The sequence below is a fragment of the Asterias amurensis genome, chromosome 4 (assembly GCF_032118995.1).
Source record: "Asterias amurensis chromosome 4, ASM3211899v1".
Classification (NCBI taxonomy): Eukaryota; Metazoa; Echinodermata; class Asteroidea; order Forcipulatida; family Asteriidae; genus Asterias; species Asterias amurensis.
The window spans coordinates 21459364-21477311 of NC_092651.1; the positions used below are offsets into that span (position 1 = coordinate 21459364).

Below are 17948 nucleotides of genomic sequence, written 5' to 3' on the forward strand. Positions count from 1 at the left end.
AAACGTATACAGACCCTTTAAATGCAGTGGACGCTATTGGTAATTACTCAAAATAATTATTAGCATAAAACCTTACTTGGTGACGGGGAATGGGGAGAGGTTGATAATAGAGAGGTTTCGCAAGCGCACGAATACAGATACAGATCTGGATATGATAACCGTATCCGTTCACGCCAGCCGCGTGTTGGATTTTGTTTCGCAAACTGTATGTATATGTTTCACTTGAGTTCACTCGCATTCATCATGAGTGTTTTTCTGACAAACATGACCGATAGAGACCCTGTGTTTTATCATGGTTTTATACACTGCATTTTTTCATCGTTTTGCTTGCAAATGACTAACAATTTTCTGTCTATAGCAAGCAGGATACAAGTGAAATTAATTCTGTGTGAAATGTTTTTGATCGGGGACAAAAATACAGCAAACGTCTGCAAAACAGTATCCGTTTTTCTACAACGTGTATGAGCTCCCGTATCAGTTGGTAACGTGTATGCAAAATACTGTCGTCGCGGATACGAGTCACGTGAACACACAAAGTGTCGACGTATCGGTATCTGTATGTGTACATTGTGTACGTTGCGAAACCTCTCTAGTATCAAACATTGTGAGAAAGAGCTCCCTGTGAAGTGACAAAGTTTTACGAGAAAGAAACAATTTTTCCACGAATTTGATTTTGAGACCTCACATTTAGAATTTGAGGTCTCAAATTCAACCATCTAAAAGCACACAATTTGGTGTGACAAGGGTGTTTTTTTCTTTCGTTTTTATCTTGCAACTTCGACGACCAATGGAGCTCAAATTTTCACAGGTTTGTTATTTTATGTATATGTTGAGATACACCAAGTGAGAAGACTGGTCTTTGATAATTACCAATAGTGTCCAGTGTCTTTAAATACTGCCATTTCATCCCCATGGAGAAATCATGCTAATAGCTGTACAGGTAGAATACCTGTGCACAATGGATTCGACCTTCAGATTAATTGCTTTTCTAATGACTGTTATAATCAACCGTGTGCAGTTCCATCCCTCTGAAGTATCCCGTCCGGATGAAATCATCTTCAAGTATTCAAAGCATTTAAATCCTTAATGGAAACTGCAAGCAGGTATCAATTAGAGTACATCTACGATCTAAAGATGGCATAACAATTCAGCATCACAACTGATAATTGCTTCCCTTTGACAAGGAGTACAATCTAGCTTCTGTCAGGTATGTGGCTCCTCTGTTTGTGAAGGCCAAATCGTGCTGAAAGAACTTATTTCTTTACCCAAATTATCTTCAATATTATTTTCCCATCAAATAGAGTACATGTATCTCTACGTCTTAAAGATGGCATTCAAATTTAGCATCACAACTGATAATTGCTCCCCTATGACTAGGAGTACAATCTAACTTCTGGTATATGGCACACCTGATTGTGCTGAAAGAACTGATTTCTTTAACCAAATCATCTTCAAGTATTTAAAGTATTTACATCCTAATGGTAACTGAAAGAAGGTATTTTTCCATCAATAAGAGTACATCTATGTCCTAAAGATGGCATACAAATTTAGCCTCACGACTAGAAGTACAATACAAATGGATCTAGCTACTCATCTCAATTTGATGAAGGCCAAATCATGCCAAAGAAATTATTTCTTTACCAAAATTAAGAAATCAACTCATGTTGGGGGTTGTGAAGCGGGGATTATATTAGATACAACTACTTGTAACTTCAGTTTGCTGTAACACCATATATATACAAATCTTCTTTGCTGTGTAGATTTTTTCTTTGAGGACATGCTTGCTATTTATTCTTCTGACGATGACTAGAGCAGGCTAGGTGAAATGTTAAGACCAATAAGAACTCACTCCGCATGCGCATGTAGTAGTCCTGGCTGATTTCCTTCCTTCCGCCCAGGTAGTATTTATAAGCAGGACAGGTTTTTTTCAGAACCGTTAAGCATTGATACCTCACCATGCAATGCCTCAAAATACTTTTAACTGTATATGGTGGGAACGCAAAGTATAACATTACATTTGAAATTGCTCTTAATATCACCTCTAGTTTTAAACATTTTCGAGCTAAAATAAGACCCTGTCTTCTCCTCTTTACCCCTTTCTCAATCAGCAGCTGCCCAGTGACTACTCTCATCGAACCTCTATAAAAAAAAAACTCAAGTGATCAGCACACACACCCCAGGGAGAATTACAGCCAGTTTTGTTCCTATTGTTGGACAGGATTTAGTCTTGAGAATGCCACCTTTATAGTAAAGGATAGTGAATTGGTGTTAAATATAGCTGTGGTATTTTTCAGGCTCTTGAGAACTCCTTGGCTGGATAAGAGGGGGGTGTTGAGCAATCAATTGATGATGAATAGGCTGCAATTGATGATGAATAGGCTGCTAGATCATGTCACAGAGGTACAGTATGTGTTACCTCCATGGCTGTGTATTGATAGAAAATTCACAGCTGAATGCGTAGAGAAGGGCAAAAGACTTTCACACTTGTCACCTTTAAAGATGCTAGGTCTGATTTTAATCAGATTTTTACCCAGAAATTTCTAATTGAAATTCGAAATAGCAATTTTTTTTGTATAGATTCACGCATGGAGGTAGAATTCAAGGAATAAAAAGGCATTGCACACAAAAATGTGCCAATGATTAGTGATAGTCAAATCAAGTGTGGATTTTTTGTTTTAACCCTGGTAACTATTTCTCATGAGTATGCCTATTCCCCAGGAGTTTGCCAGGTTTAGCAATTCAAGTGTGAACGGCAGCTCAACCGATTTTCTGAAGGGAACGCCTATGAAATTTGTTTAGTGTGAAAGAGGTATGATAACATAATGAGCTGATGATTCAAAGTGTAACTGGATAATAACAATGTTTCACATAAATTTATAAACATCAAAAGAAGTTTAAAAATAATTTACCTGAGTTGATGAAAGCAAATGTCCCTGCAGACATTCTATGATTCCTGAGTAGTATCCATGGAGTTTAGGGCTCGATAAAAACTCTATCTTAGCTGACTGCTCCATTCATGAAGAAACTGCAACAAGAAGAACAAGGCATCGCTTAATATTGGACTATTCCATGTCGATAAAGAGGGGTGTTGCTCCTGATTTATACTTCAAGCCTGGAATTACACGTAGGCCAAGGTGGCTTTGGTGGCCCTTCAAAAGTTTCCAATAGACTTTAAGATTTTCCAATGGAAGTGCCCTTTGTGTTATGAAAATGGCCTTGCCCTCTCAAAGATGAAATTCCAGGTGTGGTACTAAGGGATTTTTTCTGTCTTCCTAGATGTTAGTTTGTTCTCTTACTCTATGGCTTGTTGTGTGAAGATTAATCTTAATTCCTCTCTGAAAGTTCTGCCAGGGTGGAATGACATTCTGCCAGGGTGGAATGGATAGTTTGATTCTGCGTGGCTTCCCTTCTTTATCCCTGGCGCAACTAAGGGCACAAGAAACTATGGCAATGTCTTGATCTTCACATGCAAACTTGTTTACGTGTGAATATTGTGTTTCTCTACCAGTAAAGAAATCATCAACAAAGATGGCTTTATCAGGTTTCAGGTTATACTCTACAGATAGAATAACTCTCGCTTTAAATAAATCACGACTTTTACATTTTAATGTATCGCATCTTGCCCATAAAATCCCACAGGCTGAGACAATGTATCTCTTGGTTGCTTTTTCTCCGAGCAGTTAAAAGAAAAAAATTGTTTATTTGACTGCTTTGAATGTTTCTCATGGAAGCTGCTTCATGCAATCTGAGAGTCCTGCTGCTCTCAATTACAAGTTCTCAGCCCGCTCGGCGGCGACGGCGGCAAAATTTATCTCGCATCATAAATTCTCTGTCCTGGAGGGAGTACATTAAACAAATGCGATGAGTCATCGTTAAACTTGACTTGGTGGCGGCATCTCTGGAAAACCTTGTTTCACGCCGCTGACTTTGTCAATTCCTTGTCACCGCAGGACTTTTTTTGTTCTTTTGTGTGTCAGTGAGTAATCGTGGGTACATGTTGAAAGAAGGGTATAGTGGAAAGTGGAAATCTTTACTGTAGACCCAATCTATTAGGAAATATTACTGCACTGATTTGATTGACGTTGCACATAAACAGGGATGATAATTTTTTAGACTTTTCTCTGAGTTCAGCCTTTTTAAGTCTGCCTGATATGTTTTAATGCTTATTATTGTTATCATTACTTATAGTAGTAATTATCTATTCATGTAAATTCTTGCAGCCATTCTGATAGTGTTTTTTGCCCTCGTGTCTTTTATGTTCGTTGTCGGTCTTGTCCTGTATGGCAATTCCCAAATCAAGCAAACGCTTACCAGGGATTGCCTCCATTTCACAAGAGTCTTCCCGATTCCTACTATATAGTATTATTAGTGTGTTCTGTTTTGAAAATGTAAATCATCATTTTGTATGATACCGGAACACATATTATGTGAAATGGAAATAAAAGTTGAATTGAATTAAATTGATATTTTGTCCACATGAAAAGAAAGCTAGCTCATTGTTCTACTTGTCTAGCGCTGAGGACATTGTTCATAAAAAGCTCTTTGAAATCTAAACCTTGGGGCTACCAATAGATTGGAATGTCACCGTTTTAACATACCTCCTAAATTAGAATCCTATAGTTTTAGACATTTTATTGAGCAATGACTCTCACCCCTGATAAACTAAACTAAGAAAATGGGGGAATTTTAAATGTTTAAATTGCTTGAATGCAATACAAAAGAACCTTTGTGAGATTTAATCACTTCCATTACAGCCTGAGGAATGATGCCATCAGTTTTAAAATTTATTAAAAATTTCATTAATTTTGTTGAGCTAAATTTTAATATATATAATAGCAAAAATGGGCTATGATATTTGTGTGAATGGTATATGAAATGTAACTCTTGCTTTACAGCTACATGTTGTGCATTGTTCTTGGTATAGGCTCATAAGGGTTTTGTGTGTTTTTCAATTCGAAAAAAGTATCATCTGTCTAAAAAATTCAAAGAAAAATTCTTATAAAAACAATTTCCCTCATGTGATTTCTTATAAAAACAGTTTCCCTGTGAAAACTGGGCCATGCAACTTAAAACTTCTTCTCTTTTATAATTATCAATTTGGTTGTTTTTCCGTAAGACTGTTTATGTATAATGGTGCACTATTTATAGTGATCATAAAAGTAACTTAAACTAGGACTTTGGAAAGTTCTGTTGCACAGTGATGTACACAAAAGAGGAACATTTCGAGATAGTCAAATTCAATTACAAGACGTAAAAGTGCAACATTATGCAAGATCTTTTCAGGCCCTGAGTAAGAACATAGAGTAAGCTATACTCTATGGTAAGAATAAAAGCTTTCAGTGGATTAATCTTGAGATTAGTCATCGACTAAACACTCGATCATATTGAAATAATCATTCCCCATCCCCTGGTAGGGTAGTTTGCTATCAGTGATGGGATCAGGGATGCGGGCACTTCTTTTAATGTGTCTAAGCGATGCGGGCACGTCTTATTATGTGTCTTAATGTAAACAGCTGATTGGATGATAACGGAGATGTGTCATCACCAGGAAGAAGTATTTCGTGATCACAACATTGTTTATGGCCGGACGTTTCGATCCTAAAAGAGTCTTTCTTTATATTTTAAAGGAAAAATAAACCTTTGGTTTTGGGACTGTTTGATTTAAAACGCAAAGTATACCTTTGGTGTTTATTTCAATCCTGTACAGTAGTTTCAAACTATTCTGTGAAAATTTTATTGGTCGCGTTTTGAGATTTCAGATAGTTTTCTTAAATACGACTTCATTTTAGATGTAAATGTTTCACACACAAAAAATGGTACTTGTATGAACTTACAGCTTTAGAGTAAAATTAAATACTAGGTTTTGTATCCATAATCCGGTATATAATACCTTATTTCTTCTAGTTACACGAGTGGGCACAATATTTCCATGAGTACAAACTTACAAAGTATGCACAAAACTAAATGCTTGTCGCAGAATGAACAGAGGTTGCAGCATTTACTGACAGCAAAGAATGTCAGTAGATTTAAGAAGGCTGTCTCCTCCTCTAACACTCTTGCCTTTCTTACAGAGTGTGCATTTTCCTTAATACCTCTTCCGCTTCACTGATTCTGATCAGATCAGTTAGTCACTGCATACATGCAAAGGCAATATTACTAACTTAATTTAACAGGAAAGATAGTTGTGTCAGCGTTTATGTAACTTTTTTTTTTTTTTTACTGTATCAGGGTCGTTCTCGTTCGCGGGTTAACATAACATTTAGTTAACAAGTAGTTATGTAAGTTTAAATAAACACAGTCAGTCATGCCGAATAATTTCATTAACAGTAATAAATAACACTTCTTTACCTGAATGTGTACATAGAAGGAATATCTTAAAGAGGGACTTCGAGATCCTGATTTTCTTCTTCTTCAAATTCCAGAAGTTGCCACCAAGCAAAGATGGACCCATATCAAATATCTATTTTATTTGTTCTAGCAATGACAGCATTGAAGTCCTCCTCCTATGACAGCATTGAAGTCCTCCTCCTTCAGCCCATAATCATATTCATTTCCCATACAAGGACAGAATCTTCGGCGGACAGATTTTCGTATGACACCGACATTGCAGGCCCACTCCCCTTGATGAACATTTATTTTCCTTAATCATCAAGTCCATTACTTAGAATTATATATTGAACATGATCTCATGAATGCATGACTAATGTACAAATTGTGTTTGTTGACGTCAAGAACAGCTCTTCTTAACTGTGATTTGTTGAGACAGTGAAACAAACAAACAGATCCGTTGACAATTGACCTTGTCATTAATAAATAATAAAAGAAGTCCACTTAATTCACACTTTTTTAACATATTTTTTAGGATGAGGGAGGACAGTCCTTCTTAATGGTGATTTAATGGAACAGTGAAAACAAAAAAGATTCCCCGACAATTGACTTTCTCATAAATATATCATCAGAGACGTCTGTTTAAATAAAATATCATTTAAGATGCGGTTGCACATCGTCGTCTTTAGACAAAAACCACAAATTACATTATCTGTTTTTATCAATATCGTCTCTGTCTTGATAAAGTGTGACACTGCTTGGCTCCGTCTTGGCAGACGTCTTAGCAGCCGGGTTATTTGACTTGATATTAAGACAGCTGCTTCATCATATGATGCCATCACAGGTCGAACAAACGTACTCTCGTTCTCTCGTCAGGCGAGTTCGCCTCGATTAACAATGACAAATGTCTGTCGCTGCTCGGGGGCGAAGGGTTCAAAAAAGAAACTCTATCAAACTTATAGTGGTTGCTCAAAAAGATGGTCTTGTTACAGTTGGGTGTGGGAGGATGTGATTCATTATTATTGTCATGTTTCCGGATTAATGCATTGTGCATTCGGGCGTGAATAATGTAAATCCACGCTGTAATACCTTCTGCTTGGGTATCTGTCGCATCGCGAAAATGATTCATATCTTCTGAGAAAGACATGACGAACATTCGTTGCAAACCGATAAACCGAGGGTATAAAACATTGATTCCATTTCTGTGCAAATTGCCGAAATGCCAGCTGACTGACATCTGTTACATTTTGTGCTTAAAGGCGTTAGGCTGACATGTATAAATAAAGGATTTGTAAGACTTAAAAACATTGTTTAATTTTTGTCTGAAAGCTTACAAATGTGAAGTTCATTCTAGAACCCTTTTTTCTGTGAATAATGTTCCTCTGAAACCTAGTCATATAATTAAAAAAAAATATATCTTTAAAAAAAACTTTTAAAAAAATCTCAATTCAACAGCTGATTTCTAACATTAATGACGATGTGTTAAAATAACATTTGTTCTCTGAAAACCCTTCAATTATTTTGAGAAGTTAGTGATTACCAAACCTGTATTCACAAACTACTTACAACCCCCCCCCCCCCCCAGATTTTTTTTTTTTTTTAATTAAATAAAAATTAAATAAAAATTTAAAAAACAACAACTAAACATTTGCCTGTCTGGCTCTGTTCTTAATTGGTGCCCGGGGCATGTGCTCCCTCTTCTCCGCTCTCCTTCAGACATTTATACGGCATTAGGTTTCCATAATGCAATCGTACACAGGCTCAATATTTTTCTTACTTCAGTCTGATTTTGTTCTCTTTTTTATCCCTTGGAAAAGAAAGAAAATTGCAATTAAAAAGCCTGAAATTCCCCATAAAGTAAAATTACCATTAGTACATGTAGGTCAGCCCTTGTGTTCAACAAAATGGTCCTATTTTTTTTTTCAAGAACCAAATATTGTGCCTGTAAACACAACTCATCTTGATTTACGTTTCAACCATTCCTAAATTGTCATTTCTCCTATTCTTTAATGCAGGTCTGCCCATCCATTGGGTGTACAACCAGGATGATCTCAATGCAATCGTGGCCAAACATGACAAGCCGGAATTCATTCCCGAGGGTCATTGCCCTTACTATAAGCTTCCAACTGGATCGCTGAGTGGCTTTGCTGATCAGGGGTACGCTCTCCTTCAGTCATTGGTAGAAAGCAAAGGTAAGGAGCAGATCATTGTCTCAAATTCTTAGAGGTGCTTTTAAAAGCAGAAAATAGTGCATGACAAATTTTTGCTAAGCAAAAGTGAGCAAGATACCAGTCATACATAGTTGTACATGTATGTGACATGGTAGTTTGTCCGGTAACCTAGTTTTGTTGTTCTTTTTAAGCTAGTTCTTGTGCTTATAAGCAGCTCTAGATGGAATTTGGCCCAGATTTCTCAATTGATTTTGATATAACTATTTTTATGTAAGTGCGCATTTAGAATTGCTTAACTTTTAGATGAAGTAAGCATAGGTGCTGCAGGTTTGCAATAGTTAATTCTGTGAGGACCTGTCCATAGCATTTTCTGCTATCAAGTTCTACTGTTTTTGACTGTTATTTGTTTGTTTGTTTAGTATTTTACCACTTTACAATTTTGTTTCTTTTTTTAAGTTTACATACTTTTGGAGTTTTTTTTTTTAAATGAAATAAATAGTTACTGGCCTGACATTTCGACCCTAGCAGAGTCTTTCTCGAAGGCTAACATTGTTTTAATTAAATTACAATAATGTTAGTCCTTAGTTTTGAATTGCTGTTGTGAGTTGAAATACATTAGAACCTAGATGTGATTTTTTCAAATGTCATCAATGATATTGATCCCTTTGAAACGTGCCATGTATGACAACACAGTGTTCCCCAAGGGTACGTTTACAGGCCCTACCCACCCTACCATCCATCCACTAATGCATCACGACACGTGAGGCTCACCTTCCGGAATATAAAGTAGTTATTTCTGTACGAGACGCGAAGGCACTGCCGCGATGTATCAGAGGAGGAAATATGAATCATATAAAAGAGAGAGACAGAGAGAGAGGGAGAGAGAAAAAAGAAAATCCGGCGTGATGGATGTTATGCCATTACCGGATGTAAGAATTTCACGGTGGGGGAAGATGAAAAATGCCTGGGGGACATCGCATTAATGTTTGTTGTCTCAAGATCAAATGGCTATGATATACGTGTAGTTTTCGTGTTTTTAATGTGTCACCATGCGCAAGTTGTACATTTCCAAAGGAATTCAGGTGCTGATCTTGAGATATGCAGGGTCACTATCTGTGCAGGTTACACATGGACATGGTCCATTCGAGAATTAGCAGGATGAAGGAAAATTGAATTCGTATGGTTCAGAAGAGCCGCTGGGTTTTGGATTTCAGATCTTGTGAATTTAGGGCTTTGATAGAACAAGGAGTTTAAAGGTATGGTCCTATAGATTGGTTGTTGGGAAAATTGTAGAGAATGATACAGTTAAATTCACCTGTGAAAGTTAAGGCTGCATTCAGTGTCTACTTGCTAAAGAAACCAACAATGTTTTGTTTAGATGTATCCCTACGATGTTTTAAAATTTCCTAATGCTCCCGAAAGCTTAACCTTATTATTATTAATACACCAAATTCATTAAAGAAAACATTTTTGCCCGTTGAATTGGTTTCTCTTAAATGAGGTACCAATGACCAGAGGGGCAACATGGCAATTGCCCCTGTTGCCTCCATGAAGCATCAGGTCAAGATATGTATAAAAACACCCAGATCCTGGTGGCCCCGCCAAATACAAACATGATTCATGGTATTTGTTTTACACAGTTGCAAAATTTGTTTCTGTAATTTCTCCATCTTAAACAAACTGACAGCATTCTCACAGAAGGTCTTGGGTAGCTTAGTCTCATGTAACACAATTACAAAAATGATTAATGGTATTTGTTTTACCCGACAACACAGATGCACAATTTTTCTCTGTAATTTCTCCATCTTAAACAAACTGACAGCATTCTCACAGAAGGTTTTGAGTAGCTTAGTCTCATGTAACACAATACTGACTAGTCTGTTCCGTAAACTTACTCAGAAAAAATTAATTCACTCGACTGATGACTTGTGGTCAACCAAGTTTGCTCTAGCCACGTCGCCAGTGCATTGATCAATATTAGCTGGGCTTCATTATATATGCACATGTAGTTGGGTAAAACGGAGTTATAATTAAGTATGTTGTTTGTGTTTGACTGTGTACACTTAACACTTAGCCAGTAATTGCAGTTAGGCAATTATCGTAAATTGAAGTGAGTAAACTGATTTGACTTTGACTTGCTATGTTTCATACCACATCCGTGGTCTTAAATTAGCATTGCTTCAGCTCTTCGCAAAGGCAATCTCCTGTTGTCAATGCAGTTTTAATTACATTGGAGCTATTTATTGATCTATAGTTAGTCATAGATTTCTTCAAGAATGGTTAGTTTGATATTAAGAAGGCTATGCCGTGTTGAGGCAAAGAAGTCTCATTGTAAGATATCCAACTTACGGATTTGATCTTATTTTTCTTTAAAGGCAAGCATACTGTGATGACGTTCGATCCCTTGGGCAATGGCTGAAAAGGCCAGCCCGTCCATAACAATACCTTTGGTTTTTGGAATCATTGGATTGTTTGGATTGGATTGCCTTGGATCGGACGAGTTGGTCTATAAAAAGCGTTTGTAACCACTTATTATAAAATGCATGATTAGAAAGATTTTTTAAAAGTAGAATACAACGATCCACACACATTTGCCTCGAAATTGCGTAGTTTTCCTTTTACTTTGCAAACTAACACGGTCGGCCATTTATGGGAGTAAAAAATTTGACTCCCATAAATGGCTGACCGTGTTTGTCAACGAGGTAAAAGGAAAACCACGCAATTTCAAGTGATACTTTGTGGATATTCTACTTTTAAAATATCTTTCTAGTCATATGCATTTTATAACAAACGGTTACAAATGCTATTCAAAGACCAACTCGACTGATCCAGGGCAACGTGTTCCTTTAATGTAGATGTAAAACTAACCTGTGAACATTTCATTTCAAAAGGTGGTCACGATTTTTAGATGTCAAAGACAATCTGTAGGGAAGAATAACTCAAAATAGGAATACAGAGTCTGAGAAATGTTACTGCCAGTAACTCTCTGCAGATTCAAATTTTTGGGGATAAAAACTGATGTATTTTTTTCCGTAACAGCATTATTTTGAAATAAAATGTTTCTCAAAATGTTTTATACTGTCTAAAGCTACTGTAGGCTTTTAACAGAAAGTTTTTGTTGCCATTATTTTAAGGGTGATTTCCAAACGTATACCTTCCAAACGTATACCTTCCCTTAAAATGTCAATGTTGGTCACATTGCTAATTCAATTCTGCCGGTTAACTTTTGGTCTGACTTGGGGCAAAAATAAATAAGTTAATGTGATAAAATCAGGAGATTGTATGATGTAAAGTCTGGATTTATCTTTTTTAACAAGGAGCCTAGCAAAGTTTAAATCCCCCATAAAGATCAGTTGTTACCTTAGCTTAATGTCATCATCACGTGAGATTTTCTAGAAGTATTCGGTCGCGTGTTGCCGCCTGTTAAATACCGGCTGCCTAATAAGTGCATTATGCAGACGCCATGAATTAAATTAAGCATGATTCATAAACTGTATAATCCATGCTATTACATTAAGCTTTGCATGAAGCCACTCTGTACATCTCCAGGCCGATATTTAAATCTCAATTTACTTCAAATATTCGTCAAAATCATTTACCCTAGAAAATGTTTGCTCGGCCTGAGGGATAGGGGGGACGCTGTGATTTAATCTGGGTTATGATCAATCAAATTGGAACAGTGCTGGTATGACTTTACACATTCATGTCGTGGCAAATGGTAATATGATAAAGAAACTATTTTGGTAACGGAAGATGTTGTGACCAACTGCTCTCTCACTGTCAGCTGACTCATTTACTCTCTTAGGTTTCACCCCGAGACTAAAGCCAATTTTCTTCACTTTAGAAAGCTGATCAATGCAAGCATTTTCTGAGGCACACTAGAATTTCTTAGGGATAGTAGACTTGTACAGTTTCACTTACTTTACAAATGCCATCAGGTTGTTTGGCATTGCATGAGGAGGTTACTTCAACACTTGTCAGACCATGTAGGCAGTTTTAAAGATGGGCTCTAAGTTTAAACTGAGTTTTGTGATGCAATCATTTTCGAATAGATTAGGTCCTCACAGAAGTAGGGAAAATGTTTAAGTCTCTTACCTCGCGATAAAATGGTGCACAATTTCGAAATTTGAAATATTAATACATCATCGGACAGCAACAAAAAATGTGTCTGTAGGTGTACTGTACATTCCAAAAAGGAATTTCTGTGTCAGCCATAAACTCAAATTCAGTGCTGTTTCGATTGTTTGTCATCAGAATTTGAAAATGAACTGAACACTTTCTACAAAATTGTACAACCACAGTATTTGTAAAATGGTGTCATCGAACATTTTTGTTTTTTTTGACAAAAAAATACACAGTATCAAACACATTACACACCACTTTAACCTCTGAGGTTAGAGACTTAAATATTTTCCTGCTTTTTCATAAGGGCTCTTTTTATTGGAAAATGAGTGGATCACAAAACTGGATTTGAACGTAGAGCCCCTAGATTAAACATACTTACTTCCCTATGTTGATATTATCAAATTTACTAAGTTACTTCTAGTTAATAAATTACAACCCTCATTGACGGTATGCTTGTTTAATTTATTTACTGTTGAGACGTTTGTGTTATAATACTATACTGTGTTACTATTATTATCATTATCAAGATCAAGCACTAGTAGTACTAAATTTAAATTCTCAAAATAGAAGCAGCACACATGTAAGGGCACCAAGGCGATTGCTGTGGGTGTCATGGGTTACTTTGAGACTTGAGCACTAGTACTAGTAGGCCTACATGTAAATTTAGATTCTAAATATACTGAAACGAAAAATAAACTCACCGTAACATGATGAGATCCAGGAGCAGCATAAGAAGCTGCCTGCCTTCCCCATCAATCCCCCGTCACGGTCAAGACTGATGCAGATCTATCGGAGGGGATCTCAGGTGGGATTTTAAGTATGATTCATTGGGGAAGAATGACGCAGGTATCTTAGCTACTCCCTCTGACTAGGCTGTGTATATCAACTTGTATCCTCGCATCCTCTCCTCGTGTCTCTACTGACCGTACCAGCTGAGCATGGGATGCCAATATGGCCACGAGGAATTGAAATATAGTTACCTGTACATCAGTTTTCTAACTGCAAAATATTATGTAAGATTTTTTATTTTTATGTTCACTTTTAAATAAATTTTGTGAAATATTGATATACATGAACCTTCAATTTGACTATACATGTTGTGTTTGTCTGTGATTTTTGGCACAATGAAATAGATGTAAATGTTTTACATTTATTAATTATTTATTGAACATCCAACAGCACAGTTAGCACTAGGACGAATAGAATTATGAAGACATGTCTTGTTTTGGATGTGGGAGAAAAAAAAACATACAATTAGGGAGGGACTGAAAACCCAAACCACTCATGCAAGGCTCTGGTTTGAAGTGGGATTTGAACCAGGGTCCACTGAGATGAAAAGGCACGGAAAGAAACCACTCAGCCGACCTCATCTCCTTTTAATGTTGACCTTAAATTATAACTAAGCTTATTAATTCTTCACTTTCTTCTTACCAATTTCATTGTTGTTCATTTTTTTTTTTCATTTGAAAACTAAAATGTTTGTCTTAAGTCAAATTCAAATAGATACATGTACTTTTATGATTTGAAACTTTGCATGGTAGGAGTAATATTAGGTAAGGTTTGCAGTTGGCACCATGTGTAAATCACTTTTGAGTAGTGTTTGTTCTAACACTGACAACACTACTAAAAAATGCGACTCAAAAGAGAGTTACTGCAAATAGATACATCGCATCTGAACCTCTGTGTTCAAACAAAATGATTTTAAAGGAACACGTTGCCTTGGATTGGTCGAGTTGGTCTATAAAAAAGCGTTTGTAACCGTTTGTTATAAAATGTGCACGGTTGGAAAGATGCTTTAAAAGTAGAATACAATGATCCACACAAATTTGCCTCGAAATTGCGTGGTTTTCCATTTACTGTGCGAACTAACACGGTCGGCCATTTATGGGAGTAAAAAAATTTGACTCCCATAAATGGCCGACGTTGTTAGTCGACGAGGTAAAAGGATAACCGTGCAATTTCGAGGCATGTTTGTGTGGATCATTGTATTCTACTTTTACAACATCTTTCTATCCAAATGCATTTTATAACAAACGGTTACAAACGCTTTTCAAAGACCAACTCGACCAATCCAAGGCAACGTGTTCCTTTAAGCTACTTTTCCAAAAATGATAAGTCTAGTGTTTGTTAGGCGGCGGAATGCTATGATCAGAAAATAAAAAAGGGAAGAACATAAAAGGATTAGTGAGAAATCATTCAAGTGTGATGCAGACTGTGCGGATGTGGTGTGAGAAGACGTCATCTTCCTTTACCCATATTGACCGCACAATATTCAATCCTCCCAAGATCATCTTAGAAAGCTTCCTCACACCTGCAAATAAGACTGGCCTCATATAAATTCAAATATGTTTCTCTGATGATTTACCATCTACAATTTTAAGAATTTGTTGGTTGTTTCCGGTTTGACTTGAATGGTATTTATCTTGACAATTGAGCTGATTACAATGTATGAGCTCTGGAATATTTTGCAACTAGTTTTAACTGTCTTTAAAATTTACTACTTTTAAAGTATACTGATTTTAAAATTTGTATTGTATTAATTCTTTGATTGTAAAAAACTATTGGATTGTAAGAAATCATTGACTGTTTTCAATTTGATTTGTACGTTATTTATTTTTACATTTGAGCTGAATATAGCAGATCATTTTTTAGTTTTGTTTTTTCAGTTGGTAATGTACAATAAAATGCATAGCTTTCATGTGTGCATTTTTTAAAGATTATGCAAACATTTTCCCCGTGTTAGCTTGACAATTTTCTCTGTCTGTATCAGTCATTCGTATCACTCACTACATGTATTTTTGTGTGTTTCGTTTGTCTTTATCCCTCATATTACAGGCTTGGATCTTGACAACTACAAGTCTAGCCTTGTGACCCGTTTTGGCCCAGGAAGTGGCTATGACATTGACCGGTCTGGTGAGAAGCCTGTCCTAGGACCTTGGCTTAATGGCTCTCTCAAACAGTTTCTCGCCAACCACGCGGAGAAAAAGGCCAAGACGGGAGCAGACAGTGCCGATGTGAGTACCCACAAGACAGAGCCTAATTTCATAGAGTGCTAAGCACAACAATTTGCTTAGCATGACATTTTTGCCTTAAAAAACCCCCATATTACCAGCCAAATTTCCACATGATTTTCAGGATTTAAGATAACAACGGCTGAAGACCAGTAACAAGCAACATGCAACAAATGGAAATTTGTTTGTATACATTCCTGTTTTTATCAAGGAAGAAATTTCATGCTAAGCAAATTTCTTTGCTTAGCAGCTCTATGAAATTGGGCCCAGGACATTCTCTGCTTGAATGAGCCATTTGAGAGTTAGATCGGAATACAGTCTGACACACTGACAGTCATGCTTAATCACAAGTTACCACTTACATTTTAATTTGAAAATAGAATTAGGTTTTGCAAACTGCTTACCAACCAAAAGGACCTATGACATTAATGCAAAAAATAGTTAATGACATGGCCCTTCGACCCTAGCAGAGTCCTTCTCAAAGGCTAAATGACACCACAACATTTGATTTCCTCAGACTATAGACAGTTACGTCAAATGGTTCGGGGCAAGCTTGTATAGCAGCAAACTGCCTGGTACCATTGTGCCATATTCATTCGAAATTGTGTAATACAGTGTTTGTCGTCTCTTACGTACCTACGCAAAAGCTTGCCCTGATTTATGTGACACAGCAACTGTCTCTATAGTCGGAGGAATTAAAATTTAAGTGGTGACTTGTGATCAGTCACTTTATTGTACCAGACAATATTAAAATCTAACTTGCCACACTTTTTTGTTACAAGATGCACACTATTTTTAGTTTTTGAAAAGGCGTGGCATTCATCGCCTCATACAGTCTAAAAAAAATAGTCCAACTATACGCATTGTGCGTCAATCTGTGCTATTCGATTTTTACTAGGTAAAAATCTTTACTTTGCTAGCAACAGCTCAACAAAAACAAACATCTTATAGCCATACGGAGACCTAGCCTTCCCCAGCTGCGCACCGCGTCACTGGAATTCCTTGCCAGACGAGCTGAAGGGCACACCTGATCTGTCTACATTCAAACACAACCTCTAGACTCATCTGTTCAATTTGTCTGCTTGCTAGCATCCGGCGCCTTTGAATGGTACCTTCCAGATACTGTGCCCCTAATAAATTTTATGTTATTATTATTATTACTAATATCTTAATTTATCACATTCTTTTCAATTGTGCTGACAGACTTTTCCTGACTCTTTATACAATTTACCACTGGTCAACAATTCAGTTAACTCCAGTAGCTCCAGTTTGAATTGCATTGTACATTAAACCTGATACACAGGGCCAATAATGTTCAGAGTGTGCCACACATTACTATGGATCTGTGACACAGGGATTGTTAGTGTCAACCTATCCTAACAAATGAATCTCAATGTGTGTTAATTGCCCATGCAAGCTACGCTCACTCTATCTCAGGAGTGCTTTAGCCGATTCATGGAACGCTCGGTTCGGATAAATTCACCTGTTCGTGTCGACACGCACTACTGTCCACTCTTAATTAATTGTGTTGAATTTTGTGGAGTAATTCACATTTTTCTAAGGGGTTAGTATTTACACAGGAGAGGGTGGTTTGCACGCGGTTTTGTTTCACGTTTTATGCATTGTGATTGATTTTGACATTGTCAGGGTGGTTTTCAAGTTTGTTTCTTAAAGATATTAGGGATGTCATCGAAGGTGTATCTTGAGAAGTGATGAGTAGCATGATGCTGCTGAGCTACGGTAGACTGCATGGAGCCAACTCTACTAAAAAATTATCGGATAAATTTGTCTTATTCTCACAAACATTGCGGGTATATGTAAATACCTCCTCCTTACCCAGACGTTCCCTCAGGCCTTTTATTTGTCACGATTCTTCCTGATTTTGTGATTAGTTTTGACAGATTTCCTTTTTCTTTGCTATTGTCTTGGAATTTGAGGAAAGGAAGACAGAGAGTTACATTTGATTATGAAACATCTTGGGGCTTGAGAAGATTTCATCTCCTTAGCAAGAAGAGACAGTTATCCATTTCATATCATTTCCGAATAATTAAAACTTTGGCTTGTCACAGTTACACTCTGTGTATGTTAAAAAAATGCTGGTTCATGTCGTCTTGTTTAGAGCAACTAGTCTAGTTTCCAACGAGAACGCTCCAAGCAAAAACATCAGCCAATCTAGGTGTCTACTACCTTTGGGTGTACCTCTGGATTGTTATTATTAAGCCAAGTACGACATTTTTCCACTTTCTATGCAAAAACAAACTCACATGCAGCGAAAAATATGTTTTTTTAGGAGATACAATGCTCTTGCCTGATA

At 36.8% G+C, this 17948-nt stretch overlaps 2 protein-coding genes across 2 annotated transcripts in view; one reads left to right on the forward strand and one right to left on the reverse strand.

The window, feature by feature from the left end:
- LOC139936522 (uncharacterized) overlaps positions 1-3060 on the reverse strand; it is a 73169-nt gene extending 70109 nt beyond the window's left edge. The window contains exon 1 of the mRNA XM_071931356.1: positions 2910-3060. The gene's annotated coding sequence lies outside the window, so the exon portion shown is untranslated. The remainder of the gene's footprint in view (positions 1-2909) is intronic.
- The window catches only part of LOC139936524 (crystallin J1A-like), a 40439-nt gene that overhangs the window by 9933 nt on the left and 12558 nt on the right, over positions 1-17948 (forward strand). Inside the window, exons 3-4 of the mRNA XM_071931360.1 lie at positions 8343-8519; positions 15459-15637. Of these exons, the coding sequence (XP_071787461.1) occupies positions 8343-8519; positions 15459-15637 (356 nt within the window). The remainder of the gene's footprint in view (positions 1-8342; positions 8520-15458; positions 15638-17948) is intronic.